The sequence below is a fragment of the Hirsutella rhossiliensis genome (genome assembly GCF_020360975.1).
Source record: "Hirsutella rhossiliensis strain HR02 chromosome Unknown scaffold00010, whole genome shotgun sequence".
Classification (NCBI taxonomy): domain Eukaryota; kingdom Fungi; phylum Ascomycota; class Sordariomycetes; order Hypocreales; family Ophiocordycipitaceae; genus Hirsutella; species Hirsutella rhossiliensis.
Window position 1 is genome coordinate 2,704,878 of NW_025408676.1, and position 27,966 is coordinate 2,732,843.

At 50.1% G+C, this 27,966-nt stretch overlaps 7 protein-coding genes across 7 annotated transcripts; 1 reads left to right on the forward strand and 6 right to left on the reverse strand.

The window, feature by feature from the left end:
* Positions 1-7,645: 7,645 nt before the first annotated feature.
* HRG_08669 (transcription factor tau subunit sfc4) lies at positions 7,646-10,811 on the reverse strand (the record flags this gene model as incomplete). Its single annotated transcript, XM_044867140.1, has 7 exons — positions 7,646-7,675; positions 7,801-8,003; positions 8,057-8,404; positions 8,458-8,685; positions 8,743-9,586; positions 9,663-10,719; positions 10,780-10,811. 7 exons carry the CDS (start codon positions 10,809-10,811, stop codon positions 7,646-7,648), a joined length of 2,742 nt encoding a protein of 913 aa, XP_044718027.1.
* An 839-nt stretch (positions 10,812-11,650) lies between these two features.
* Positions 11,651-13,504, reverse strand: HRG_08670 (Sterile alpha motif domain-containing protein; the record flags this gene model as incomplete). The annotated part of the gene is made up of 8 exons (XM_044867141.1): positions 11,651-11,679; positions 11,731-12,138; positions 12,193-12,292; positions 12,371-12,521; positions 12,582-12,613; positions 12,677-12,949; positions 13,004-13,047; positions 13,117-13,504. The coding sequence occupies 8 exons, from the start codon at positions 13,502-13,504 to the stop codon at positions 11,651-11,653; spliced, it is 1,425 nt and encodes a 474-aa protein (XP_044718028.1).
* A 1,910-nt stretch (positions 13,505-15,414) lies between these two features.
* Positions 15,415-15,995, reverse strand: HRG_08671 (ribosomal l29e protein family domain-containing protein; the record flags this gene model as incomplete). Its single annotated transcript, XM_044867142.1, has 3 exons — positions 15,415-15,823; positions 15,876-15,927; positions 15,989-15,995. 3 exons carry the CDS (start codon positions 15,993-15,995, stop codon positions 15,415-15,417), a joined length of 468 nt encoding a protein of 155 aa, XP_044718029.1.
* A 618-nt stretch (positions 15,996-16,613) lies between these two features.
* On the reverse strand, positions 16,614-17,834 carry HRG_08672 (mitochondrial carrier protein; the record flags this gene model as incomplete). Its single annotated transcript, XM_044867143.1, has 4 exons — positions 16,614-16,743; positions 16,806-17,043; positions 17,107-17,654; positions 17,734-17,834. The coding sequence occupies 4 exons, from the start codon at positions 17,832-17,834 to the stop codon at positions 16,614-16,616; spliced, it is 1,017 nt and encodes a 338-aa protein (XP_044718030.1).
* Positions 17,835-18,773: 939 nt separating this feature from the next.
* HRG_08673 (calpain family cysteine protease domain-containing protein) lies at positions 18,774-21,551 on the forward strand (the record flags this gene model as incomplete). The annotated part of the gene is made up of 6 exons (XM_044867144.1): positions 18,774-18,791; positions 18,846-19,159; positions 19,229-19,454; positions 19,524-19,837; positions 19,911-20,174; positions 20,228-21,551. 6 exons carry the CDS (start codon positions 18,774-18,776, stop codon positions 21,549-21,551), a joined length of 2,460 nt encoding a protein of 819 aa, XP_044718031.1.
* Positions 21,552-22,112: 561 nt separating this feature from the next.
* On the reverse strand, positions 22,113-23,668 carry HRG_08674 (C2H2 type zinc finger domain-containing protein; the record flags this gene model as incomplete). Its single annotated transcript, XM_044867145.1, has 4 exons — positions 22,113-22,230; positions 22,290-22,728; positions 22,831-23,256; positions 23,311-23,668. 4 exons carry the CDS (start codon positions 23,666-23,668, stop codon positions 22,113-22,115), a joined length of 1,341 nt encoding a protein of 446 aa, XP_044718032.1.
* Positions 23,669-26,975: 3,307 nt separating this feature from the next.
* Positions 26,976-27,407, reverse strand: HRG_08675 (sen15 protein; the record flags this gene model as incomplete). The annotated part of the gene is made up of 1 exon (XM_044867146.1): positions 26,976-27,407. The coding sequence occupies one exon, from the start codon at positions 27,405-27,407 to the stop codon at positions 26,976-26,978; it is 432 nt and encodes a 143-aa protein (XP_044718033.1).
* Positions 27,408-27,966: the final 559 nt, after the last annotated feature.

Here is a 27,966-nt window from a genome sequence, read left to right on the forward strand (position 1 = left end):
ACTAACGGACTAAAAGGTCTATTAGGGGACTAGTCGGGCCGGTCTAATAGACGGGACCGGGCCCGGTGCAAAAGGCGAAGCCGGGGCCGGGACTAGAGCAGCTATTAAAGACGGGGTTAAGGCTCTCGAGGGAGGAGGAGCCGAAGGAGCAACAGCCGCAGCAGCAGCAGCGGGGGCCGCAGCAATAGGGGCTACAGCAGCTATAGGTCGTGCTATCTATATCGAGTGCTAGCTACGAAGGAATAAGACTGCTTGCTATTATACTCTAGTAGCCTCTTCGTCTAGTTCCCGGCTAGCCTCTCGAAAGATAGTCGAGTAACCGTTACTAATAGGCTTTATTAGTAGAGATATATCCCGTAGCTACTAGCCGGAAAGAGCTTCTATAAGGAAGTATTAGTTAGCTTCCTCGAGGATTTCTTCTTACTTAGCTAGCTACGAAGAAGCTAGTAGGTTCCTAGTAGAAAAAGCTCCTAGGTAGGCCGTATAGGTCTTCCTAATACGGTTAGTTATATATCCTCTCGAGGGAGCTATTAAGGTCTCGAGCTTTAAAAGCTACTACCTAGGAGTCTCTTCCTCTTAAAGAGAGATTAGCTTTACGGTACTAACGGATTCTATTATCGCCGTGCATATAGTAGTTAGTAGCTTCGTCTCGTAAAGGTATTCCTTACGGTAACTCTCGTAGTCGCCTAAGGTAGTAGAAAAAGCTCTCTATTATATAGAGGTTAGCTCGGAGAAGAGGGTAGCTCCCTCTATAAAGTCCGTTGCCCTAGGTCGAAGAGGGGGCTCGAGAGGGTCCTGCTTATTAGAGAAGACTAAATTATAGATAGTTCTATCTACCTAAGCCTATAGCTCCTTTACCTACTTATCCTAATCTTAGGGCTCTATAAGAATCGTCCTATAGACCGTAGGGACGGTAGAGGAGTCGATTTTCGTTATTATTATAGGGAAAGGTAGAAAAGTCGGTTAAAAATCGGCTTTTCTAGTAAGAGGGGTAAAAGGAAGCTACGAGGGATATAAGAAAGGTGTCTTTTATAGTAGCCGGAAGGTATAAGAATACTATTCCTCCCGGGCTTATAACTCTCGCGTAGAGAGATACGAGAAGTATATATAAAATGCACGAAGGTAAAAGTAAAAGTAAGGGGTCGGATAAGCAGGGCAGAGATATTTAAATCTTACGGGGGCAGTAATTATAGTAGGGGAGTAATTATTATATTGCCTTAATTGTCCTTTTTTCCTTTATCTAACGCCCTTCTTTATACCTATCTAGCATCTTAATTAATAAAGAAGATCCTACTTAAAGAAGCTACTAATATCCTTTCGACTACTAAGCTTTTTACTAGTTTTTCCCCTCCTTTCTAGCCGTTGCCGGCCTATCTATCTTATCTCTCGCTACCTCTATAGGAAGCTATCGCTACTTTTACTTCCCCTTATGCCCCTACCCTCCTTTCTATACCTCTTTTTAGCTCCTTCTTCCTTCTTCTATACTAGGTGTTTTTAGCTTCCTTAGTCCCTCGTGCTAAGGGATATCTCCGAGAACTACGAAATTAGGCTACGCTTCGCGATATATATAGTTTCCCTTTTATAAGTATTATCTTATAAAATATAACTATAGTATAAAAGATTAAGGACTAGATTACTTTATTATAGATATTCTTAGCGTATAGTAAGGTATAGCTTTATATAAATAATATAAGCTTAGTTAGGGCTATAGTCTAGTACTTTATCTTTACTTAAAGCTATTTTAAGTATACCTTTTAATATAGTTTCTAGTATACTTAAACTCTTAGTAAGTAGGCCTCTTAAACTAATATTACTATATTAGTCTTAAAGTAAACTAGCGTTATTATTACTTATTTCCTTTATATAAAGTATATTAACTTACTTTTTAATAGTATAAAAGTAACTATAAACTTAGCCGCTTACTTTATATATACCTTTTAAGCTTTTTTTAAGCGTATTATTATTATAGCCTTATTAGGTTTAATACTAACTATATTTATATTATTAGTAAAGCTAATAGTATAAATACTATATATTATACTAAGTTTCTTATATAAAGGGGTTATATAGTATAAAAATAAGATTAAGGATAAAAAGAAGCTTTAAAGGACTTTTATTAATACTTACGTTAGCTTTAAAGTCCTTTTATTAAAGTAAAAGGTTAATCTTTTATTACTTATAAAGCTTTATATTAAGCTTATAAGCTATCTAAAGTATCCTTAAAGCTTTATTTCCTTTATAAGCTTATTATAGTTAACTATATTAAATACGCCCTTAATATTTAGCTATAAGAATAATATAATACCCTTTTAAGCTTAGGTCGCGTATATTAGTTTTATTACTAATAGGATCGCTACCTTTATAAAGCGCTCCTTTTTATTCCTTATTTATTTATTTAATAAAATACTATTTACCTTTATAGCTCTTATAATCTTTTAAGCTAGTATTTACTTAAGTACTTTCCTTACTATAAGTAAAAGGGAAATTAGTCTTTATCCCCTTACTATATAGTAAGCCTCTAGCCTCTTACTTAGCTTTTAAATTACTATTATATTTATACTATAAACTTATTTTAAGAAATATAAAAGCTAGGTATAAGCGTTAAGGATTATAGCTAGTTACTAGACTAAGGCTAGTTTATACTTCTTAATAAACCTTAAAGGGACGCTATTTAGACTTATTACTTTCTAGCTTACTATCTTACTTAGCGCCGCTATAATATTAGCTAGCTAGATCTATTAATTAACTATAAAGGTCGCCTTAGCTATAAGCTAAAGTAGCCCTTAGGTTATACTAGCTTTTAATAAAAAGAACTTAGCGGCTAGTAACTAAGCCTTTACTTTAAAGGTTTCTATTAGTTAGTCCTTACCCTCCTTAAATAATAGCGGGATATAAGTCGGTTTTAATAGTAGCTTATTATAAAGTTTAACTTACCTCTTTATATTTTAAAGCTTAGTATTATTAGCGCTAAATTCCTTGAAGAACTTATACTAATAGGCCCTCTTTACTTTATAAATAGTTTACTTTTAAGCTATAAACGCTTTATATAAGTCTTCTTAGTTTACCTTACTCCTTTCCTACTTATACTTCCTTCTTACCTTCTTAGCCTCCCTTATTACCCTCTTTACCTTTAAGGTAAACTATATATTACCCTTAAGTAATATTTACTTTTAGTATAAAACTATAGCTATTACGATCTATATTAAAGTAGCGAAGATATAGTCTAAGTCTTAGTTAATATCCTTAGGCGTTTAAAGTATTAGCTAGTATAGTCCTAGCTAAAATATAGTTTTAGCTTTAACTAGCTTTACTTTTACTTTTTTTTACCTTAAGGTTAGTTTAAGTACTTAAGCCTAAGTATTAACTTATAGTATAATAGTTTAAGGGATATAGTTTAACTTAGTTAAGTTTAGGTTAAGCTTAGTATACTATATCTTAGTCTTTAATATTATAAGAAGGTATAAGTAATAAGCGTAGAATCGGGTAATTAATAACGTAAGTAGAAAGATCGGTTAAAGGAGTATAGGGTAGGATTTCGTCCGGAATTTATAACGAGCATATAAGGGGCTAAATAATATATTAAAAGAATAGCGTTATAAAGGATACTTATAAACTTACTTATACTATCTACTACTCCTAGGGAAATCCTTTGTCTTTTATAGACTATTGCTCGCTTATTAGTAGACTAATTAGTTAGCTTTCTAGTATATTCTATAGTGCTTAAAAAGCTCTATCTATAGTATATCTTCCTAACTTAGTAGGTGGTCTAATTATAGCGTGATGGTTAACGTAAGACTATAGGTTCTAGTATAAGTAGTGGATTTAACTAGAATATTCTATGCCCTACCTATTCTCGTATCGCGGATATCTTCGGAACCGCTAGGCTAAAATATATAATAGGGTATCATTTCTGCTTATAATTAACTTATGCATTTTATATATATTTTATTTTATTAGGATAGGCTTATCCTAACCCGCTTTTCCTAGAGGAAGGTATAGATATCTAGTAAAGGTCTTTATCTTTAAAGGTTATTCCTTTAGACTATATTATAGAGCCTCTTTTTACTAGCTTTATTTTATAAAGCCTCCCTATGCCTATTATTTCTTTATAATAGTAAAATAGGAATATAAGGGTATATTCTTATAAATATTACCTAAGCTAAGTCGATAATACTACCCTTTTAGCTATAGAAAAATCTTATATACTTCCCTTTTAAAGTAATAAGTTTAAGTTATAATCTTATTACCTTTTATATAAGTTATATTACGTTATCTAAGGTTTTATTATATTTATCTTAAAGTAAGTAATAAATATTAAAGTCCCTTACTATTAATATAAGGTACTTTAGTTTAATTATACTTAAGTTATATAATACTCTAGCCCTTATAGCCCTTAGTAGTAAGTAAATTACTTATAGTTTAATACTATCCTTAAAAATTACCTTACTTTAGTTTAGCTTAAACTAAGGTAACTAAGTCCTTAGCTTAAGCCTTTTATATATATATAGCGTATACCTCCCCTTTTTATAAACTAAGCTATAAAGCGCTACTTTAAGGGGGGGGGGGGGCGCTTTTTAGTATAGCCTTTACTTTTTATAATACTATTAAGTTAAAGCTAGCTTAGTAGTAAAGCGCTAACTAAGCTAGCTTATATTTCTTTTATATATTTTAAAATAGTACTTTTAGTTATATATAAGTAGGGTTAAGGTAAAAAGGGTATTATCTATATAAGAAAAGAGGCGCTTTATCTCTTAGCGCTTCTCTATCTATTATACTTATAAATATTATTTATACTTAGTTTAGCCTCCTTAGCCTTATTAGCTAAAGGGTATCTTAAGCTTAACCTCTTATCTTAGCGCGGTTTACTTAGTCCTTACTTTTAAACTATAGTCGATTTAAGAATACCTTTAGTTTTAATAGTAAGGAGTACTTATTACTTAGTATATATTTAGGTATTTGCGAACTATTAAGGTTATCGTAAGTAGTTTTCCCTTACCTTTTCTTAAGCTTTATTTATTATAAGGTAAGTTTAGGTTTATAATAAGTAGTCCCCTTAGTATAAAATATAGTTATAAGGGATTTCGCCCTTTTTAGCTTTATATTTATCCTTACCTTTATTATATATTATACTCTTATATTAGCTATAAAGTTATATTAATATATATTATTTAGTAATATAGCTATACTTATAGTAATTATAGTATTTTTATAGTTAAATCGACTTATTATAAGGTTTATATTAAAAGATTTATACTTTAAGGACTAAGCTTAGGTTATAAAGCCTATTAGTATTTTTTAAGCTACTAACCTTAATAAGTATAGTTATTACTATTAATATCTTAAATTAAAGGTATAGCGCTTAGGCTTAAAGGACCTTAACTTTATTTACCTTTATAATCTTATAAAATAATCGCTCTTTATTTATTATCGCTACCTTTAAAGGGATATTTATAGCGACTACTATATATATATAGTAAGTAATTATAGCCTTTAGTCTAAGTATAGCCTTAACCTAGCCTTAGTCCCTTTAGTAAGCTCTCGCTATAGTATTAAATATAACTATAATATTTTTACTTTAAAGGCGCCTTACTATTATAGCGCTTATAGCTTTTAAGGCTATATTTACTATCTTTACTATATCTTTTAGTTCGCGGTTTAAGATTTTAAGTAATACCTTAATAAGGACTATAATAATCTTATATTTATAATATAATAAGACTTATTTTACTATAGCTTTATATTAAGTTAGTCCCTTAGTATTAGCTACTACTATAGCCTAGGTTCGCTTAAGGCCCCCTAAGCCTAAAGTAATACCTAGGCGGAGTTCTTCCTTAATTACCTCTTTAATTACTTCCTATATTATTATCTTAAAGCTTTTATCTATATAAAGTACTACTAATAACGCGCTACTAATATAGCTCTTTACCTTAGAGAGCTATTTAACTACTACTTATACCTTACTAAACTATATACTTAGGATAAAGCCTATAAGTTTATTATATACTACTTTTTCTATAAGGTTACTTAGTACTTAAGCTAGTATTATATTACTACTTTAGGTTTATTAACTCGCTTTATTAAGGTATATAAATTTAAGTAGCGTCTCTTTACGCTATACGCTTTAATTAAGCTTAGTACGTTAATAGCCGCTACTACGTCTACCTACCTTTTAGCCTTAGTATAGTATTATTACTAAGGGTAATTAATACTATTAAATTAATTCCTAATATTAGTTAGTATTTTAGTTATAATATATACCTACTATAAGTATATATTAGTTTTATAAGAAGTTTTTTATCTTAAGGTTAAGGATAATTATATAATTAACTATTAACTAAAAAAACGCTTATATTACTAATTAACGCTATAAACCCTATATATATAAAAGAGTTACTTTTTAAGGTTACTTTATAATAAGGCTAATATAATTCTAACTAACTAAAAATAATACCTATAATAGCTAGTATAAGATTCTTATATATTATAACTATAACTTAGTATAAAAGTAAACTAGCTATAAAAAAAGAAAGGGTTTTCTTTAAGTACTTTAGTTTTTCCCTTTTATTTAATACTAAAGTTCTAGATACCTTTAAATAAGTTATTAGTATAATCTTAATTAATATATATAAAATATAAGATAAAGCGCTTTAAACCTATTATAGTAGTAACCTTTTTATAAGGAAAGGGCTTAAAAGAAAGCGAGCCGCTATTACTTAAGCTAGCTTCTTAGTTAAATATTATAAAGTAATAGTAAGCGATTTAAGTATAGTATTAAAGAGATCTAAGGATATAAAAATAAAGTAAGTAGAAATTAAAGCTTATAAGAGAAATAATAAATAAAGAGGTAAGAAAAAGTAAGAATAAAACTAAGAAAGGGAGGTAGGTATATATATATATAAGTTAAACGTATATAATTAATAACTATATAATAAATAGTAAATATAAGCTACTATACCCTTAATTAAAAAGTTATATAGCTAAATAAAAACCGATTTTTAATTAATAAAGCTAGCTAACTAAATTTTAATTAGCTAGCCCTACCTAAGAGCGACCTATACTAGCGCCTAGCCTAATAACTAGATATTACCTACCTTACTAATTAATAGACTAATAAGCTAACGTAGCTATAGCTATATAGTAGTAATATAAGAGCTATAAGGAATAAAGGCGCCTATAAGTTAAGCCCTTAAAAAGAGACTACTACTTATAACTCTAGGCTTAGGCTAGTAAGCCTAGGCCGCGGCCGCTTAAGATTAAAGCGGCTATAGCCTAAGAGGGCCTATATTAAAATATAAACGCATAGGAGAAGCCTATAGTAGCTAGCGTAAATTTCTTATATACTACTACTAAGACCTTATTTAAGGTAGACCTATACTAAAAAAGGGGAGGGTTTTCCCTTAAGTACTTTAGTTTTTCCTTCTTATTTAATATTAAAGTTCTAAATACCTTTAACTAAGTCCTTAGTATAATCTTAATAATAATAATAATATATATACTTTTATAGCTACTACTACTATAAAGTATATATATATATCTAGAATAGCTTATACTTACTTCTAATTATATAGCTTCTAAAGTATTTATCTCTTACTAATTTATTCTTTAAAGGTATAGGTTTTTCTTTAGTAGAGAGAAAGCTACCCGATTATTCTTCACGGATAGCAAGGACGAAACGCTGTTCACCAAAATACAGGTTGCCATGTCCCTGTTGCCACCCTCCTTCTCGCAAGCCTCCATCGCATTGTTGTAGTACCTTGAGCCCAGGGAGCCGATGCCTAGTAGCTGAAACAGTCGACCGACATTGTAGAATCGCTCGGCCATGGAGCCGCCTTGTCCTTTCTGGCCCAGTTCAAGGTACCGAGACAGAAATGCCTGGCCCTGCAGGAGAAGATACTGCCGGTTTGCAGATTGCCTCTTCAAACCGTAGTGCACGTAGGCCAACCCCAGGCTCAAATTGATCATGGGGTTTGTTGGGTCAAGCGACCGGGCCCGCAAGAAGTAACCTACTCAGAGTCGTTAGAGCTCAGGTCAGTTCGGAGCACGCATATAAACCTACCTAACGAGTATGCGTAGCTGGTGGATGTGAAAAGAATATGGCCGTATAGCATCAGCAAGCATACGTCGACGCTGGTGCCTGGCGAATTGTTCGCTGCACTTGTACTACTGCTGAGCTCGGCGTGGCCTTGGCGCTGCATCCATACACTCGCATGGCTGGCATCGATGGCCTTGATCTGACGCAGTATGAACTTTTGAGCTGGCCCTGACGTATACCATGCAATGGGGGACTGGCAAAGTCTCGACAGCAGCGCAAACATCCGGTATGAATCCGTAGTCGCACCGTCTCGCATCAGATGCCGAGCTACGGTTACACATCGCTCTTCGTCGTTGTTATATATGGCGCATACTAGGCAGGTCAGAGTGACAAAGTTGCGCATATTCTCGGCTCTTGGTCCTTACCGCTCCAAGCGACATATATACTGAAGCCATGTTCAGAGGACTGAAAGACAGTCGAGTCCTTTGCCGCTTGGCAGATCTGATACGCTTCGACCCGTCGATGCGCAACCGCCAACCCAACGGCGTAGTCGAGGAACAAATCTAGCCAGTCCTCGAACGAGATGCCTCGATGCGCATTCGGATTCGCAGATGCAGCCTCGCGCCCGAGTTGATCCGCATGGGGAGCAATAGCTAGCGCGCAACGTCAGCAGAGAGCCACGCGACAGCCCGGATCTGGGACAAACCGACAGCGTGATAGGCGTTCGTACATCTGCGATAGCTCGGAATCTTCTGGTTCAGCATCCGGAGCTGGCACATGATGCTTCGAGCCGAGGAAGTACAGGTATTTGTCCCAGGTGTAGAACCTCTTGAGCGATCTGAAGTCATCTACCAGTTCCTTTGAAGTGGCCATCCAGGCTGGGACAAGATCATGGCGACCCGCCGCAATCTGTTGCTTCAGATCGCGAACAGCCTCGTATTGGCTCGACAGCTTGAAAGCACGGGCCCTCTCTTCTTGAAGACGCTTGTCGGGCGCAGCAAGCCTCCTTGGGCGGTATCTTCTCGGAACAACAGGCTTCTGTGAAGCATCTTTGGATGATCCGGATGGTTTTTCACCCGTTTGTGCACGAAGTTTGCGCCGCCTTGCTGGCCCGCCACCAAGTTTAGCCCGTTGGCTGGGAGCCGAGGAGTCCTTGAATCCCGGGTCGCCTGAAGACGACTGAACACGGGCTTCGCGCAGAGCCATGGCCTCGGCGGCGAGAATGAGGGCCTCCTCGCCTTCCCTGGCCTTCTCGTACATGTTTGCAAGTTCGATCCGAGCCTCGATGCTATCTTCGTCTGCATCAATTGCTCCTAGAAAGCATTCCTCGGCGCCCGGCTGTTCTCCTAGGGCAAGGTAACAACGTCCCAATTGCAGCAAGACGGCAGGGTCTGCGTCGCCCGGGAGCCGTCGCAACTCTCGATAATAATGGACAGCAAGAGATTGCCGTCCGCACCGGACGAGCTCGTTTGCCAGTTCGTAAGCGAGGAGGGGGAAATCGTTGATGAACTCCTGCATGTGGCCCTCATCCCAACCCAGGATGTTCAGGTGCGTCTACACAGGTTCGCGGGGACATGTCCCGAGAGGTCAGCAGCGACTACGAGCGCGTCAAAATAGGGAGGCGGCGTACCAAGGCTTCTGCCTCATGCCCAAGCTTGAACCGATACGTAGCCAGCCGTACGCGCAGATCCTCAGGCAGAGCGTTACCGTAAAGTCCTGGGTTGGAGCTGGGCCCGTCAAAGTCGCAAACTGCTGATCGGCGTAGCGCGTCAACGTCCCATTCTCGATCGTCGCCCTGCCAGTCGTCCCAAAACTGCTCTATGGCGCGCCCGATGAGCCACCGCGAGAGGGCTTTGAGCTGGCGGATGGCTTCTTGATGTTGACCAATTGATGCAAACAGTTCTACAAAGATGCCAACATCGTGCCACAAGTCGTCTCGGCCACGCTGCGGCCGAGAGCTCATCTCGAAGTCAAAGAATTGTCCATAAGCCTGGATGGCTGAGGGGACAGCCGCAGTGGCGTTCTTGCTGTCGACACAGGCTTCGGCCAGCTTCCTCACTAGGTCGAGATCGTGCGGCCGGCGCTTGAGGACGTACTTGTATTCGGAAATGGCCGCAGCAAGATGGCCCTGGCGATGACATACAGCGGCCTTGCCGAGCCTTGCTTCTATATGTGAGGTGTCAGTCCTCAGGGCAGCCGAGTAGCAGAGGCGGGCTGTGTGAAGATTGCGATCCTCGTCGTCCTCTATTGTGTCCAGAGCAAAGGTCGCACACTTTAGCCAGCCAGACACATCCTTGGGCCGAAGGTGGGCGGCATAAACCATGGCCGAGAGCGCCCGATCAAGCTCATGGCGCTCTCGAAAAATGGAAGACAGTGTGGTCCAGGCTTGGTGGGTTTCGGCATTGATCCTGATCACCTCAAAGGCGAGATCCAACGCCTGGTCGTAATCGCCGCTGAGAAATGCTTGGTTGACCTTGGAGAGGCGCGCCGTAATGTCTCCCCTCGGCTTGGCAGCCTTGCGAGGGCCACGCGCTCCTCGGCCCCGGGAACCTCCGCGAAAGCTGTGTCTCAACTCTGCGGACCCATGATGAGAAGCGAGAAACTCCCGTACAGACTCGTCAAACTTGGCGATGTCGCCCTGGAGCTCTTCCAGGTCGGAGTCGGAGTCAGACGCATCGCCAGGATTTCTTGAAACGCTTCCTCGTTAGTGTCGGCAGCAATGAAAAGCCTGGAAAGAAGCGGCTTACCTATGGAGCGGCTCATCTTGGAATCGGCTCATCGATGCCACTGTCCCACTGAGTCTAGCAATGGGCCTGACACGCCGAGCGTCGGCCTAAAGCGGGTGTTATGCTTTCGATCAACCAGAAACTGGGCGATGCACCTGGTCACTGCGAGGCCAGAAAGCCGCAGAGCATGCAATAGATGCGCCTTAGATAGTTTCGTAGCCGGACAAGTCTCTGCATGCAGTGGAATCGCGTACACGGTTTGCATCGATAGGCTGCAGGGTTGAGTAGGGGAGCCGAGTTCAGTGAGTCGCTCGACTCTGCTTAGTAAGCCGAGAGCTTGTCACTTCTTGAAAAGCCAAACAACGAACAGACATCTACGAATACGTATGCACTCGGTAAATTCAGGTAGGACGAGCGGCTGGACCATTGGTACAAATGGTTGTGTAACCCATTCGACAGTTCTGAGCGCGGCATTATGTCTCGGCAAGGGCGCCTGTCTCGGAGGACGGGCCCTTTCTACAAAGGCTGGGGCGTGACGCGTCAGAGTGCGCGTGGTATTGACAGATAAGCCTCCCACAAATGGCGTACACCCGCTGTGCGATCGCGGAACGCGTGGGCTCGAAAGATGGCAACAGCACGCTATTTCGTCCTTGTAGCGAACAACAAGTGCAAATTCGACTCCTGGAAGGTTGAAACCAATGTACACATCTCCAGTTTACAGTCTCAAACAGGCCTCGCCTTCCCACACCTTTGCCGCTTAATAGCAAACTGTTCCCGGGGTAATTGGTACAACATCAGCCGTCTCCTATTTCATTGAGCGTAAACATCTAGACCCTTGGGCAAGATTGGTGCAGATTCAACGCCGACGGACCCCGAGGTTCGTTGGCTCTTTCTATCCTAGCTTGCCCTCCGCTTTGGCATCTGCACCGTCCGTTAGATCTTGATAAATGTCAGAGGCGGGAGAAGGCTGACCTTTGACTTGCTCGAATACCTTCAACATCTTCCTGCGGGCGCCGAGAGCATTAACCCCGCGTTCCTCGAGCGCCTTATCATCCAGCTCGACAAGCTCAGTCCACTTCATGTCCTTCAAATTCTCTGTATACTTGTGTAATCGCAGACTTCGGAGCCAGCTGGGTATGTCCTGGAGCAGGGTCGGATCGGTCGGGTCCTCGGGTGGCTTGGAGCTACCCCTTCGGCCCCTTGGCGAGCGTCCTCGCACCATGTCAGAGTGGTCCGAGAGATAGCCTTCATGACCCCCGACTCCTAGCTGGCCCAGGTTGACGGAAGGCATGCTATTGTTTATCAATGCCGATGGGCCGTCGTAGGCGCTGAGGAAACCGTTGTGCCGAGGTGACGTGAAATGCGGCAGCGCGCCCATCCCTGACTGCATGGCAATGCCTGGCGAGCTCGGACGGGATCTCTGGCCGCCCAGACCGAGGCCTTGCTGCGCCTGCATTGCCAAGACTTGTTCACGGCTTAGAACCTGCCCATGCTCGTTGATCATGACCACGTTGGCGCCTGGCATATTGATGTTCTGCGCAGGGGGGGACATCTGATTGTGGCCACCACCTCCTGGCGCGTCGTTGGAACGGGCGCGGCGGTACTTGCGCACATCATCCAGCGCGAAGCGGTTGTTAACCGTCGACAGCGCCGCGAGTTTCATTGCGGTTGCATTAGCAACCATGTCGGCCTGGTTGCCGCTGGAGCTGCTCGTGTTGAAGGAAGGCGCCATTGGTGTGTTCACCATGGACGCCCAATTGCCACTGCCAGCGTTGTAAGGGGAGAGAAGAGGCAAGTCCGCGGGACTTTTCTCTGGCACCGACACTGTGGTGTTTTGAATGGCCGAGCTGCCCATCTGGGGCCGGGGAGATCTGAGTCCAGCAGAGGAAGGCGGCTGCACGAACTGGCCCATCGGTGCCTGCGAAGTAGAAACCTTGTTATTGACCTGATCACCGCCGCCGCCAGATCCCCACGGCGATGTGGAACTCGCAACGGTGCCTTCTCGAGGTTCTTGAGGACCAGAGATACCAGGGGCGGCGATTGGGGCTCGCGAATCGATGGCCACGCTGTTCCGGTTCGAGGCGGGTGAGTTGCCCGTCTGCTGTGTGAACTTTGCCTTTTCCGTGGCAATCGCCGCTGCGGCATCTGGGAACATGGCAGTGATGGTTGACGGATCCAATCCCGAGTGGCGCTTCGATGACGACATGGCCGAGCTGCGTGAGTAAGAGTTGCGGGCCGAGTCTACATTCAGCTTGTTCATTGCATCGTTGAGGCGGTTCGACATTGGATCTAGCAGTTGGTCAGTACCGAGCTGACAATCGAGTGGAGGCGCCGCCGCCCGCCTCCATCAAGACGAACCTTTATCGAAGTTTGCGGGCGACAAAACACCTGACATGGGGTGGTTTTTGCCCATTTGCTGCAGAACCTGTATGAAGAATCGGATCTGGACCTGGGTGGTCTGCTGCAGAAGAGCGTAAAGGGCAGCCGTGCGCTCGGCCTCGCTCAAAACGCGGAACCATTGTTCGATGGCACTAAGTTCATCCTTGAAGTCTTGGTCCAGGGTTGCTGCAGCCATTTCCTCCAAGGTCGTCTCATACTGATCGATGTCGGCGATCCATTGCTGGGCAATCTTATCCTGTGCGTCATGGTCCAGGTTCGCTTGACCATGGGCTTGCTGGGACTGGCCGTAGAAGTCTGACGATGGTCGAATGCGATTTGAAGAAGAGGGACCCTGGAGGGTACTCATGTCGGCGGAGGCGCGGAGGGAACTGCCGGCTCCGACAGCGCGAGAGGATGGCGGGCGGAGGGAAGACGCGCTATTGGCCTCTGGGGTGCTATTGCGATTTCCAATGGCGTGATTTCCGGACATTTTCAGCATGATATTCCCAGAGGCTTTTTGTCTTCTAAACCTGATCGGACGAAGTAGAGAGGGGGTAAGCGTCGGGGGCGTGACTTGCGATGGTGGCGATACGGGGGAACCGAGGGAGAAGACGAGGCTTATCCTGTCGACTCCTGCAGTGACCGGCTGACCTCAAAGGAGTTTCGACAAGATGATGGGCAGCAGACTATCCCATGTTCTAGGCAAAAGCAAGGACAGAGATGAGGATGGAGCTGGAGATGCGTCAGCGGACAAGGCGATTCTTGGGAGACGGTTTGCGAGGAGAGGGGAAGGGTTGGAGAGACCAGCTGGCGGGGCGTGGATCGACGACCAACTTACCCCGGGACGAGGACCGCAAATTCGATAACGAAGGTACGAGGTCTGCTTCCAGGCAGGCGACTAACGCGTTGATGGATGGATTCCGCCGCGGCAAGTGCGGACCTGGGTGTCCTGTTGGTGATGCTGGAGAGGTCAGAAGACGGGGGCCGATACGTCGGGGCCGCCATACGAATGAATAATCGAGCCCTTGGGAGCGGCTTTTGCGGTTATTCCGTGATAGGCGAGAAATGCACCAAATACATTCGATACCTAGGTGGTAGGTACCTTTACAGCTCATAAGGTGGTGGGCAGGTACTTGGGTAAAGTGTCTAAGGTACTTGATAGGAGAGCGCCGCAGCAGTGGGTGCCTCACCCCCACTTTACTCCCCTGTACGAAGTAACTTACCGAACACTGCGTCCCTAACGTGCCTGTCATGGGGCACTTGCTGCCTTGCCGCCCTTGCCCACCAAAGTGCTTTGATTTAGGTGCGAAGCACGCCGCGGCACCTAAAAATGTCCTAGAGATGAGGATCTGACTAAGGTCCTCTGGCATCGCACGTCATGCAGGAAGATCACAGGAGACCCGAGTACTGTACAATGTACCTACGAGGAAGAGTTGAGATATGGCCGACTTCACGACGAGGAGGTAATTACTCGACGCTAGGTACGATTCAGCTGCCGAAACAATTGCAGACAGGGCCTTTGCGGTCGCAGACGGGGGGGTGGGGTGTTTTCTTGTCGAACCCTGAAAAAAAAAAAAAAAACCAGTGGGCTTCAGTGGGAGCCAGTTTTTATGTAACTATTTCAGGATACCTAGGGCTCGTGAAGAAGGGAACAAAGAGGGACAGGTGTCTGGGCCCGAGTCCATCGTTTCTGTAAATCGGTTGCTTCCACATTGCTTCCCCATCGTCGACCAACTCTCTAGGAGGAGACGCGTAACCAGCCGGGCGCCGCGCCTCCACACGGCGTTGGGCAAGGCACCGTGCCTAGTGAACCTGGTTCAGGGTCGTGCAGCGTTTCATGAGAGGACAGGCGCGATCTGATCCGAGAGACAGGGGCAAAGCCAGGGGCGCTACGGCTATTCGTGTCCAGCTAAACGAGAAAAGTTGTCGCCGCGAGCGACGTGTGCCCGAGTGGAACGCAGCTAGGTACTCGCTCGTACTGAACCTTGACAACTCCGTCATTGGGTAGGTTTCAGCTCTTTCAAGGCAAGATTCGCCGGTAGCCTCGTCCCGGTGAGATGATGGGACAAAATGGCTGACCGCGGCGTCATATGCCTCAGAGCAGCGGGCACCGTAGAACGAGCCGTGCTTCATCTGATGCTCAGGTGGGTTAGCCATCATATTTCACGAAAGAACGGCAGGGCAGAGACAGTCCCGCGCCGTGACGCCGCTTCCCGGGAACTCCATGGGAACGTTCAATCATCAAGGCTGATTCTGTAGAGTTCAGGGCCACAAGTTTCAAATACTGCGCGAAATTGCGAGATAGCCACCGATTCCCAGCGGCGGCTTCCTTATTGACTTGGTCTTTCCGCCATGTCCTGTGATCGCACTGGCAGTTCGTTTCACGTAGCGCCCATCGATGCCGGCCTGACAACGTCGTCCAGACTGGACAAGACCTCCATCATGACCTGTCCAACTTTCTTCCACCGGATCAAAATCGACATAGATTCCCTCATACTGTTTCACGCTTGCCTTCCTTGGCTTCTTTCTGTTGTATGGGTTAATGTCCGTCTTGTTGCCAGGGTATGCTCGATCGGTTCCTACCAGAGCCTTGGCAGTGCCATGGAGAGCATGTCGATGGTTCCGGCGGAATTTGGGGTCGGTTCCCTTCAGCGAAGGGTATCTCGACGTCTTGGGCTTTTTGATCCTGTCGTTGCGTGAGCGGATTCGGCTCGTGGCACGCGTTGCTGCTCACTCACCCGTTACGGTGCGCTTTGCGCCACTGGTTGTGCTGCGAGGAGTTCTTGGACTCTGTGGCGTGGCTCGTCAGAAGATGGAGATCTCCGCGGGGGGTATAATCATCTCGACTCACTGGCCATGGCTGCTGATGTTTTCGCTGTCCGGACGAGTTCTCGCGACGGGTTCCTGGGGGAAGGCGAAATTGTGTGCGCCCGAAGCCGATTTGAGCCCTAGGCAATGCCGGGAGCAGGACGAGTGGCTGACATAAGCCAGCAGCGTACCATCAGTACATGTACTTAGAGTACGAATTACCTAGATACCTAGGTACTGTACCTTAGTGTAAGGTACCTTGGATAAGTACCTACCTAGGCCGACGGAGGAATATGGTACCGAAGTGGGCTTGTGTGGCAAATCACGTCCCCAATCCACGCACGAGTAAAGAGGTTCCTTTCCCGGCCTTCAGCAGCTTATGTAGACGGCTTGCCCTCACCTGTAGCAATGCAGTGATTACCGAACGAGGCGGGCGAGCAAAGCCAGCAGGGTGTGCGAATACAGCAGACGGGAAATGTCGAGCATTTTACTGTACTAGAAGCAAAGTTGAGGCTGGCTCAGACGGCTCGTCACCGAGACGGGCTGCAAGGATCGAGATATACCAACAGAACAGCCCAAATAACTCCTCTGCTACGCTTCCGTTTACTCCCCAGTGCATCAAACGACATCCCTCCCATCAAATGACACGTTGGCCCGCCAAAGTGCCGCTACAAGCCCGGCCGTGTCGAGGCGAGCGCCTTTTGGGACACCGTCGAGGCGAGGCCAGCCACTCTTTGCAGCTGCGCTCTCCTGGTCGCCTGGAGATATCGCAGGAAAAGAATGAGGAGGAGCTCGACTCTGTAGCTCGTATTAGCAAAAGACATCTTCCGAAGAGCAGGAACAGAAGCAGAGATGCCCACCTCTCCTTGGTCATCATGAGGATGCCCTGCACCAAGAAGCCCTTGAAGATCTGGGGTCCGATCCCCTTGAACAAGCCCAAGGCACCCTCATGCTTCACGATGAATTTCATCACCTCGATGAAACTTTTGAAAGGCTTCCCGCTCCTCGTGCGCGGTGGCTTGGATTGCAGGCCGACCTTGGCCACGATCAGTGGCTGTGTGACGATGGTGGCCAAGGCTTTTGACAAGGCCCCTAGTACTGCAGGCGTGTTAGAGGCGAATGATTGGCCGAAACTTGAAGGGGAGATCTGGGCCTACTCACAAAAGGCTTGCCAAGGCTTCAGCTTTGATTCGACTGGGAAAAAGATGCTGCTCAGCCGCTCATATGCCCCGTACGTGATGGCTGGATTCACGACAAGGACCAGGCTGGCTTTCAGACCCCTCCACAGGCCCGTCACGCCGTCGGGCCCGTCCACAACTTCACGAGCCGTCGCCATGAGGCTTTTGCACTCATTGCCTTTGGCAGTCTGCTGCCGAGTTGTGACGACGGCCACGGGAATGGTAAAGAGCTGTGCCAGTGCACCCGCAACAGCGCCGAGCGAGAGCTCCACGGCGGTGGAGGGCGAAAGAGCCGGCAGGCTGGACGACTTGAGGTAGAAAGACCTCGCCAGGGTATACCAATAGAAGTATGCAAAGTTGGTGGAAGCGACTCCGATGAGAGATCCATTCATGCCCATGTAGAGACCTCTGATGCCGTCGTCGGCCACGATCCGCTTAACTGCATCCCACGTCGAGGCGTAGTGTGGCTCGTCGTCGGCGCCCGGCGCCGACTCATCGAGGCGAACTTGAACTTGGAGGCGCGTCTTGACACTGCGGCGAAGTGCAGGGGGCAGTTAGCTGAAAGCAAAGGGGGCAAGAGGGCGATGCAGCAAAGGAGATGGGGCCTCACATGTCGAGCGGATACACGAGGGCATTGGCCAACACGGCTCCCGCGGCCCCGGCAGCAGCGCGGCCCCAGGGCGGGATCTCTGGCTTTGACTGCGCGCCCATGGTGAGTGGCGAGCACCAAGCACCTCAGAAGGTAGGATGACGAGTGCGAGCGACTGGTTCGGAGCCCCGAGGTGCTTGTGATTATGGACTTATGGAGGAGAAGCCAGCGAGCAGAAGGGGTGAGGAGAGGGGCGACGCGGAGATTGCGAATGATATGGAAAGATTGGCCCGCTTGATGGCCATGAGAACGAAGGATGGGCTCGATGGGCGTGCGGGAGATGTCGAGCCCGGAGGCCCGGCCATGGCCGATCGGCGAGCGGCTGCTTTGGACCTCGGCACGCCCACCAGCGCTACTGTACGGTTCTGTAATTACCTACCTAGCCCGGAGCAGGAGGGGGCGGTGCCGGGTCTGTCCACAGTACCTTTTAAAGTAGGTAGGTAGGTATTATCTAGGTATGTACATAGATACCTCGAGAGCGTCGAAAACGGCTCTAGGCTGTATGTATCTTATCCACAGTAGCTTAATGGAGTACCTGCCTACTGTAGAGAAACATATAACTACCACAATACCAACCAGTCATCTCTAACGGAGGTGCCTCCAATTTTGTTAGAGGATAATATGACTGGTTTAACACCTACCTACCTACCTGGACCTAGGTCTGTACCTAGGTAGGTATCTTAGGTCGGTACCTACCTAGGTAGGTATCTACAAGTTCGGGATTTACCTCAGACGTCCAGCATCTCTTACCAAGGTGTATCCGTCCGTACCTTGGCGGCTCCCTCACCTTACACTTCCACCATTGCCTTGACTCTCTCACCCCTGCGTCGCATTGCGGTGCGCCTGCGTGGCTGTGGTACCCATTATCTTCGCAACACACCAGTCTCCCCCAGTTGCTGGTTGCGACCGACGACTCCCCCTGGCCGTTCATCGGCGCTATGGTATCAGTAGACTGACATAATCGAGGCACCTGCACCCTCCTCATCTACGCCCCGCCAGGCATGGAGAGCAGAGCGCAGGTGAGCAAGCCCGCCGCACAAGGAGCACGCCTCGGACTACTGACAGACGGCTAGGCCGTCGAGGCTCTGCTCGCCCGCTCAAGCGGCAAGACGGCCCTCGGCCATGCTATCCAAGCCGCCGAATTGTACATGGCCGCCGCCGGCGAGGCTTCAACTAAGGCCCATGCCGCCCGGCTGAGGCGTCGATGCCACGAGCTCATTGTCTATGCCGAGAAGCTCAAGTCGCAGCAAGCGACGCTATCCCAGTTTATTGTCCAGCCCGGTATCCTTGTCCGCGCCTCGCGCCTGCACGGGAACGACTTCCCACCTTGGACCGCGGAACCCCACGACGCCGAGTTCGAGTTGCGGCCCGGTGCGGACCTCTACACGTGAGCTCCTCTCTTCCAGCGACTCCAACGTGTTCAGCTGGCTGATTTGGCTTGCCACGGCCTACCAAGAGACGCCGCTACCTTCACTCTCTCGGCGACCCAGGCCGACAATTTTGCAGCGTGGACTCGCCCAGCCAAGCTTTTCGGGCTGGACCCTGGACGCGACAAGACGAAGGACGAGGACGTCATGATGCAGCTCAGTGATTGCTGTGACCTCGTTCAAGATATCACGACCGACTGCTCTGTCGTCGCCAGTCTCTCGGCCGCCGCAAAGGTTTTGGTTGGACGACATGCCGTACGTTATGACCTCATTGTCCCAAGCCCCCACGGCATACAAGGCTGCTTCTGACTGCGGCTGTCCCAGGTCCTCTCCTCCGTCATGTACCCGTTTGACCACGTCAAAGGACGCCCGAGGCTCTCTGCTTCAGGCAAATACGTGCTACGCATGAATTTCAATGGCTGTGCAAGGCGCGTTGTGGTAGACGATCGGCTCCCGGCCTCCCGGACCGATCGCACCCTCTTCGTCGTCGACCGGCGAAATCCTTGCTTGCTTTGGCCCGCGCTTCTTGAAAAGGCCTACCTGAAAGTCAGGGGCGGTTACGACTTCCCTGGAAGCAACTCAGGGACGGACTTGTGGGTGCTGACAGGCTGGATCCCGGAGCAGCTCTTTCTGCAACGGTATGCATTGTCCTCTCCCTCGACTCCGTGGAACATAACATCGGGGAAGCCCAAGATTGACAATCGCGGAAAGTGAAGATCTTGATGTCGACGAGACGTGGGCCAGAGTCAAGGCAGCCCACGAATCCCACGATGTCGTTGTGACACTGGGTACCGGGCGAATATCGGCCGAAGAGGAACGCCTCATGGGTCTCATCGGTGAACATGACTATGCTGTCGAGGATCTCAGCCTGTCCGACGGTGGTGCGCGTCGTCTGCTCATCAAGAATCCTTGGTGCGACGCACCCCTGGTGATGGGAACGGAACGGCTTGAACCCCGAGGCTCCAATGTCCACAAGTGAGCCGCCCTTGCCCAGTTCGCAGCCTCTTACTCTGACACTCACTTTCAAGCACTACGTGGATGGCACTCGAGGACGTAGCTCAGCACTTTGAGTCAATGTATCTCAACTGGAACCCAGGTTTATTTTCACATCGGCAGGATCACCACTTCGCGTGGGAGATGCCTCCCAAGAACCTGTGTGCATCCCTGGTGCGAAATCCTCAATACACACTCGTGTCCACTGCCAAGGGGCCGGTTTGGGTTCTAGTCAGCCGTCATTTCGTGGACGCGGAGCTCGACATAGCTCGCAAAAGGCGGGGCTCCATGGCGGCCGTGGCGAGCGAGCTCGGCTTCATGAGCATCCTCGTCTTTGAAAACCAAGGCAACAGAGTCCAAGTCAGTGGCGGGGAGAGTTACCGCGGACCGTATGTTGACTCGCTGCAAACGCTTGCACGCCTTGAAGCCGGCCCCAGGCAGCGCTTCACCATTGTTGTCGACCAACAAGAATTGCCCCTGGCTAGCTATACCTTTACAGTGTCCTTTTTCTCACACGCACCGCTTGAAATCAAGGCAGCGGAGGAGAAAATGTCGCAGTTTCAGGAGCAGTCGGGCTCCTGGAGCCGCCGCACCGCTGGTGGGAGCTCCTCGTGTTCGACCTACTACCAGAACCCTCAGTACAGATTGTCCATCAGCAAGTCTACCCCCCTGTCCGTCCTTTTGTCCACGGACAACCGTGACGTCCACGTCCACGTCGATCTTGTCTGGGCTCGTGGGGGACGGGTGACGGCACTACGAGCCAGAAACTTGGTTGCCTCGTCTGGCGAGTACCGTCGAGGATGCGCCATGGCCGAGGTGCTCACGTTGGAGCCTGGACACTACACATTAGTCTGCTCGACGTTCGAGGCGGGCCAGTTGGCTGCCTTTGCGGTGAGAGTGTCGTCCATGGCACCCGTCACGTTGGATGCCCTCCCGGCTAACGCCGCGGGCATGCTTCGGACGCCCCTCACGACATTGAACCTTGCCCAGGGAGGGGGAAAGAGGCGGGCCCCGTTAAAGGCGTCGTGGTTGACGCGCGCAAGCGTTTCGATACATGGCATCTTGTTGCCCGATGCAGAAGACGGCGGACGGCAGGCATCGTCCCTCTTGATCCGAGTCTCCGTTGTACATGGCCGGGGCCCGGAGCAAGTCACCATCGCAGCCTCGGGTGAAGGCCAATTCCTAGAACCTGCAGCCGACTTGCGGACTGCCGATTTCGACATGGAACCGGCCCGCATACACCGAGAGGGCTTGTGGCTTGTAATCGAGTGCATAGGGTCGCACCACGTAGTGTGGGCCATTGACGGCGAGATCCTCAGCGACTCGCCTGTCCAAGTCGGTGCATGGGAGCCGCTATAGCGGCGGTTACGGCCGAGACGCCAAGAAAAGCCAGGCGAGGCTCTTGTTGGCAACGTGCAAGAGCCGTGTGAGACTTGCTTATGTGGTGGCCCCTTCCTATGTGGCCGTGGCGATTCACTATTAAGCAATGACATGGCGTCGCCAATTACACTTCTCCAGCCAGTGTCTCGGCAAGGCCGTGCGACGACTTTTGTCGGCGCGCTGAGCTCTCGCTTGGCACGCAACCCGCGCAACATACGTAGCCCAGCTTTTCGCGAAGATGTGGAAAACATTGTAGAAGATGGAACAAGAAGACGAAGTACTAATGGTGGCCCCTGGTAGCCTGGTATAAGAACGAACCCGAAAAAAGAACGCCAGATCTCCAAGACGCGCAGACGAGGACAAAGAGCCATCTCAACAGGTTCAAAATCATAAAAAAAACCCGACTCGACCGTGATCGCCCACGGATCGAAAAAGGTACAGCCCCGCTCCATTGCCGGAGCCACGTTGTTGGGAGGTTGACGCTCCGTGGGGGCGTAGAACAAGACGAGGATGACAACGTGGGCGGCCAACAGGTTCGGCTTAGGGGGGCACTCCCCTCCTTCGACGACCTCGGCTTGGCCCGTCTGGTCTTTGCGACAGGACGTCCCGCAGCATGGGATCGTCCTTGTCCTTATCGATGTGGTGAACTCGAACGTGTCTGAGTATACAGCGTCAGCATGTTCTGCCCCTGCAGAGTACGTACAAATCTTTTCACACCTTTGCAGGTTATCTGGTCGAGGGTATTTGTGCTCTCTGTCCGGGCAAAAGGGGCACACGTAGCCCGGCGAGTCATGAACGAGCCCGTGCCTAATCATCTCATTCTTGCGCTTGAAACCCTTGCCCCCCTCGCTTCGGGGACAACCCTTGACCGGACAATAGTGCGGACGTGCCGACGAGTGTACGTTGGCATGGGAGTTGAGGAGATACTGAGTCTGAAACGGGGGCGCATTACATCCCGAGAAGTTGCAAATATAAACGCCGACCTGCGGGTTGGTGATGCCGTCGATGCTCATTCGATCAGCGACAGATGCCGAAGTGGCCGGGGTAGAGGCAGAGTGATCCGTGCTGGGCGTTTCGCCGGCGGCGCTGGTGCTGAGCTCGACGCTAGGCCGATGGCCAAGGCCGTTCGTTTGATAGTAGCTATAGGGGCTCGACGCTGGCAGGGAATGCGGCGACGGGAGGCTCCGCTGATAAGCCTCACTGGGCGAAATAGGGGGCGAGACATGTGAGGCGGATATTGGGGGTAGCCGCGGCCTACCGAGGGGAGGGGAGCGTGCAAAGGCCGGTGCGCTGCCGTGGATGGGAGCCATTTCCTTTTCAGCGGGCATGTGTTTGATATCACCGAGGGTGGAGCGGATGGATGGCAGGCTATGGCCATTCGACTCGGACTGAGGTGAGTCCATTTGAAGAGGGGGAAGTTCGCCACTGGCCGAGTTCAACGTCGACGCGGGCGACTTGGCACTCGTCTTAAGCTGGACAGAAGGCCCGGAAGGCTGCATGGACGCAGAATAGTCGGAGATGTTCTTGTGACGCTCGTCGCTGATGGACAGTTGGCGCGTCGACGTCGAGATGTCTGGCACCTCCCTGAGCAAGGGAATGAGCGAAGACTCCGCGGAGACGGCTTGAAGAGCGTCTGCAGCCAAGTGCTGCAGGATGGGCGTCGTCATGGCCATGTTGGACGAGGCTGGGAGAGCGCGACTACGCGCAGCGGGGACGGATGCGGCGTCTTTGGCGGAGCATGGGCGGGGATGGTGAAGTTGGCCTTGGTCGTCTTCATCGACGCCGGGCAAGGCCTGGGCGCCTGCGGCACGGGCAATGTCCGGATGGCGGCCATTGTCCAGGTAGGAAACAAGCACGGCGTCACCAGAGCTGGGGCGGATCTTTGATCGATTAGAGTTGATGAAGCCGTCAGTGGGAGGAGGGCTCAGACTGACTTGGGCCAGGGGAATGTCCGGCGAGGGGCTCGGGGATGGCTCGAGTTTAGGACGTAAGGCTTGCATGAGGGGGCTGTCCCGGGGGACTACTTCATCTGGATCAAACGTGTCGGCAGCCAAGAGGGTTTGAGGCTGCTGCTGCTGTCGAGCGGCCGTCGTCATAGCTTAGGAATTGGACTGTGGCTTCTCAGTCCGCCATGGCCCGCGGGGTCCTTGCCCAGTGGTTGGAGGCTCCGTGGTCTGCAATATTGGTAGTAGCAGGCGTGCGGAGGCGGAGCGGCGAGGGGCGCGCGAGCAGGTACGGATGGAGACGGAGGAGGAGACCAAGGTTAACGGCAGAGTGCGAGGCTTGGACACTTTGCGTCGGGGCGCGACGGCTGATTTCTCTTGGGACGGACGCTCTCTCCGCTGAGAGGTGATGGAGCTGCGTCGGGGCGGCGATGTGCGCTCAGAAGCGAAGCCAGCAGCAGCAAGGGCCCTAAAAGACCGGACGCGGCTCGCAGCAATGCGCAATCGAATGGCGCCCCTTTGCGGGTCGAACGAGGAGGAGGTTGAGCTTGGGGAGAAGGGGTCGTGTTGTTGTGGGCGGCGGATCGGCGTGGGGGAAGGCCGGGAAGTGCCGATGGCTGCGTGCCGCGGGGACCGGAGCAAGCGAATGTGTGTGTATGTACTCGTACGTTTATGTACCTCGTAGGTAGTACACAGACTGTAGTGTACAGCGCAGCCTTGGGGCGCAAGAGAAGCGCCCTCGTCGTCGGCGGCGATGGAAGAAGGGGAAGCTCTTGGATGGGGGAGGGGGGGGGGGAAGGCACGAGAGAGGCAGAGAGAGGGAAGAGAGAGGGAAGAGAGAGGGAGAAGGAGAAAGAGAGTCTTCGTCTAAGGTAGAGAGAGGCCCGCGTGTGAGCGCCGGGGCGCGCGCACAGTGGGTCAGTAGGTTAAGGTAGGTAGGAGATGAGCTCGGCGGCAGGTAAAGGTAGAGCGTGTGGACGGGCGACGTTATGAAGTCAAGACGGGTGCCATTCGAGCCCTCGTTTTTGGGGGCCCTTTGGAGGATGATGGGTGGGTGGGTGGATGATGGCTGCAAGGTGATGGACGGGGAGGGGAACAAGGACCAGATCAGACGGCTGTAGAGGGCGGGGCAGCAAGAACGGCGGGCAGGTACAGTGGAGGACTGGAGGGACAAGAACAAGAGTGCAAGAGTGCAGAGCAGAAGGAACAGAGAGGGTCGCCTTTTGACAGGTTCCTACAGGCTACGGATACCATTGGCAAGTGTAGATGTGTAGATACGTGCATGTACTACAGCACCAGGTGTGTTGTGCACAGTACAGCACGCACATGGACCCGAGCCTTGGCGTCCATAGAGCTGCCTCTGGGGTCGAGGTGTTGCGGTACCTGCGACCAGGTGGGCAGAAACCTGGGCGTGAGGTGCCCGCTACTGCAGCGCTCGGTAGCAGTGCCGCCGAGGCTGTTTACCTACTGATGCTTGCAAGAGACGTTCGGCGCTCAACCCGTCTCACCGACAGTGGACTGACAAGGAAAAAGTAACGACGCGAGAAACAAGAATCAACATGTCCCCGTTGCTTGCCCTGCAAGCATTCGTCCACCAGGCAGCTACCCCTCTCGGCGGACCGAGCCTCGTGCCGGCTCGCCAACGACGACATGTCATGGAGGAAGTCCGACTCTTTGCCAATGCCCCGGAAGCGTCGCACACGACACGCACGACCATGACAGGCCATCTGGGTGACGGCGGAGGCTCTCCGCCGCTTGCTCAGCTCCAGGGCCGTTGTATCCTCGTGTAGAGATACGCCGACATGACCTTTTTGCACAGTACGGCACAGTGACGAGCAGGCCGTCTAAGCCTCAATCTGCCGGTGCAGATCGTCCAAGGCCCAGAGCCTCGCTTCGCTTGGCGTGCGCAAGCACGGGAGATGAGGGTTGTGGCATGGGGGCTGACTGGGGACGTGAGGTACCGAGCAGGTACGAACTGAGACCTCGGAACAGTACCTACCGTAGGGAAGTAGGTAGGCGCCCTCGGCTACGCCAGTATTCGCGCTCTCCCATCGGGCGCATGCGCTCTCAACGCCAGCCGCTCGTCGTCGTCGTCGTCTCCCGGGCGAGCTCCAGGGCAGAACCACCCGTCATTCCCCCAATCTTCATACCTAGGTAGGTAGGCAATATCAAGGTACGGTACAGTACAAGCTACATGCTACGTGCGACCGGCTTGTTTCCTTCTTCAACTGACTGCGTACATGGGTGTAGTGGCTGCAGGTGCCGGGGTCCAAAGCAACACTCCCCGCACAAACGTCGCCCATCCATGGATCCATAGGCCAATGGGTCGTTGCCGACCACCTGGTTCGATCCGGGCTAGCAGGCCTGTTCCCGACGACTGTTCCTGCTTTGGACAGCACTAGGAGGCTCTTGGGCTCCGACAAAGCTTCGCCCAAGTCTTGACTACGTGGGTGCCCCTCGAACTTGTTTCCCCGCAGCTTCCGATGCTGGAAGCTCGACGGGGCTTGGGCACCCTGCTCGACGGCCAACTCGGCGTCGTGCCGTCGCTTGTCTCGAGCCCCGTTCTGAGCTTGAGACCAGGACAGTGTCCTCGGTCCCGACATCGCGCGTCAACATCATCATCCACAAAGTACTTCGTACATAGGTAGTACAGTAGGGGACGCAACAGCCAGACCTGGTTCCACAATTTTGAGTGGCGGCAGGGAAGACCCCGTTTCGACGCAGCTTACCTACACGTGGACGTTCATCAGTCATCGCCAGCCCAAGACATGCCCCAGATTCACCTCTTTCTTTGTCAAACTCCCTTGCAGTGCCTTGCAGCTGCTCGACGTGCGACCTAGTCCACCTAGCCCGTCGCATCAATCGTGTCGTGGAGGTGGATGCAGTAGACAAAAACGCGGACGCCATCAACGAGTCCAAGTCACCGCATAAGGCGACACGCAAATGTTCCCTCCTTCAGGCCCGTTCCTTGGATGATCCCCGGCACTAAGAGCTGCCGCCAATGCGTTGGTGAGCTTCATCCACGTTGTAGGCGCGAAACAGATACAGGAAGCCATGATTCTCACTGGCAGCGTCGTTAGCCTACTGGTGTAAGCCCAATTGGACGATAAGACCGCCGCCTACTGAGGCAAAGGCTTATTGTTTGATTCAGGGCTTCGATGGTTGCTGCGCCGAGCACCTGCAGGTTCCTTTGGTCAGGGTACAGTCTTGAGGACATCTGCAACCATGTTTGAACGGGCCTCGCTTCTCCCGGCTGATTTGGCGTCGTCCAGGCCATGCCTCTGACCGTGCCTGTCGACAAAGTCGCCGTAGTTGCGTGTTGGCCCGTGAGCCACTCCATGACCTCTCTCTCGACCGCGGCAGGCTTCGCCCATCGACAGTAACTCGTCTTCGGGCGCTCCGTGTTGCATGACATTGACTCTCTGGCGCGTCTTGGTTTCATAGAGAGAATTGGACGAGGCTAGTTCTGGCGAGGCTTCACCATGCCTTGGTGCATGAGGTAGTAGACAACAGTCGAGTCGTTGTGCAGCGCGGCCACGAGGATCCTCTTGGCCCGGACACCTGGCTCGTCGTCAATCGAGTCAAAAACGGCGGCGAAGTTGGCGAGCGACCACTGTTCAGCCAGGTGCACGGGCAGAACCCACTCGAGCTCGGGACTCTGGTACAGCTTCTTGCCTGTGCTGCGCTCATGGGCGAGAGCAGCCACCTGATCGTCAGGATGCAGGTAGAGGCGCTTTGGCGGGAGACCTCTGATCAAGGGCCTTGGCTGATCCGGCCCGTCACGGAGCTCCAGCGCTGTCCAGTCATGCTGATGCTCGAGGTTGCTCAGGATTGTGCGCGCGACGTTGTTGATGGCGCGAAGGGTATTGGACAGCGGCGTAGAATCCTCCATCTTGCGGCGTGTCTCGTCGAGAAGCCGGGCAGCGTGGTGTCGGCGACGAGGCGCCTTTTCGGTTGAACCTGTTGATGAGAAACTGACTTTGTCCGCGGCTGACGACTAACACTTCTCTTGCCTCGTGACTTTTCCCCTCTGGCTACCTGGCCAGTGTACCTTGCTGATCCGCTACCACCGCCAGTGTCTGGCGGGCGGCCTGTCCGCAGGTACCGGCTACCTCCGGTACCGACTAGTAATACCTTATCTTGGGTATCAGCCGGGAAATGGCGTCGACATGCACCAAACAATAATAGCACAGAGCCGCCACCACGTATGGCTTACTGAGGCTGGGCCGAGCGTTGGGCCGCTGATGCGGGCTCTTTAAAAACGGAGGCTGTCCCGCCCAGACTGCCGGCCTAAGCCTCTCGCACTTGTTCAACCAAGGCAACTTCCGTACGGAATACCCGTCAGGCTGATGCAGGGCAGGTACATCCAAGAAGGTACTTCGAGGGTCCCTTGACCCAGGATCCTTCATCGACGAGTTTGGGAAAGACATTCCTTTCCTACCTGACTCCAA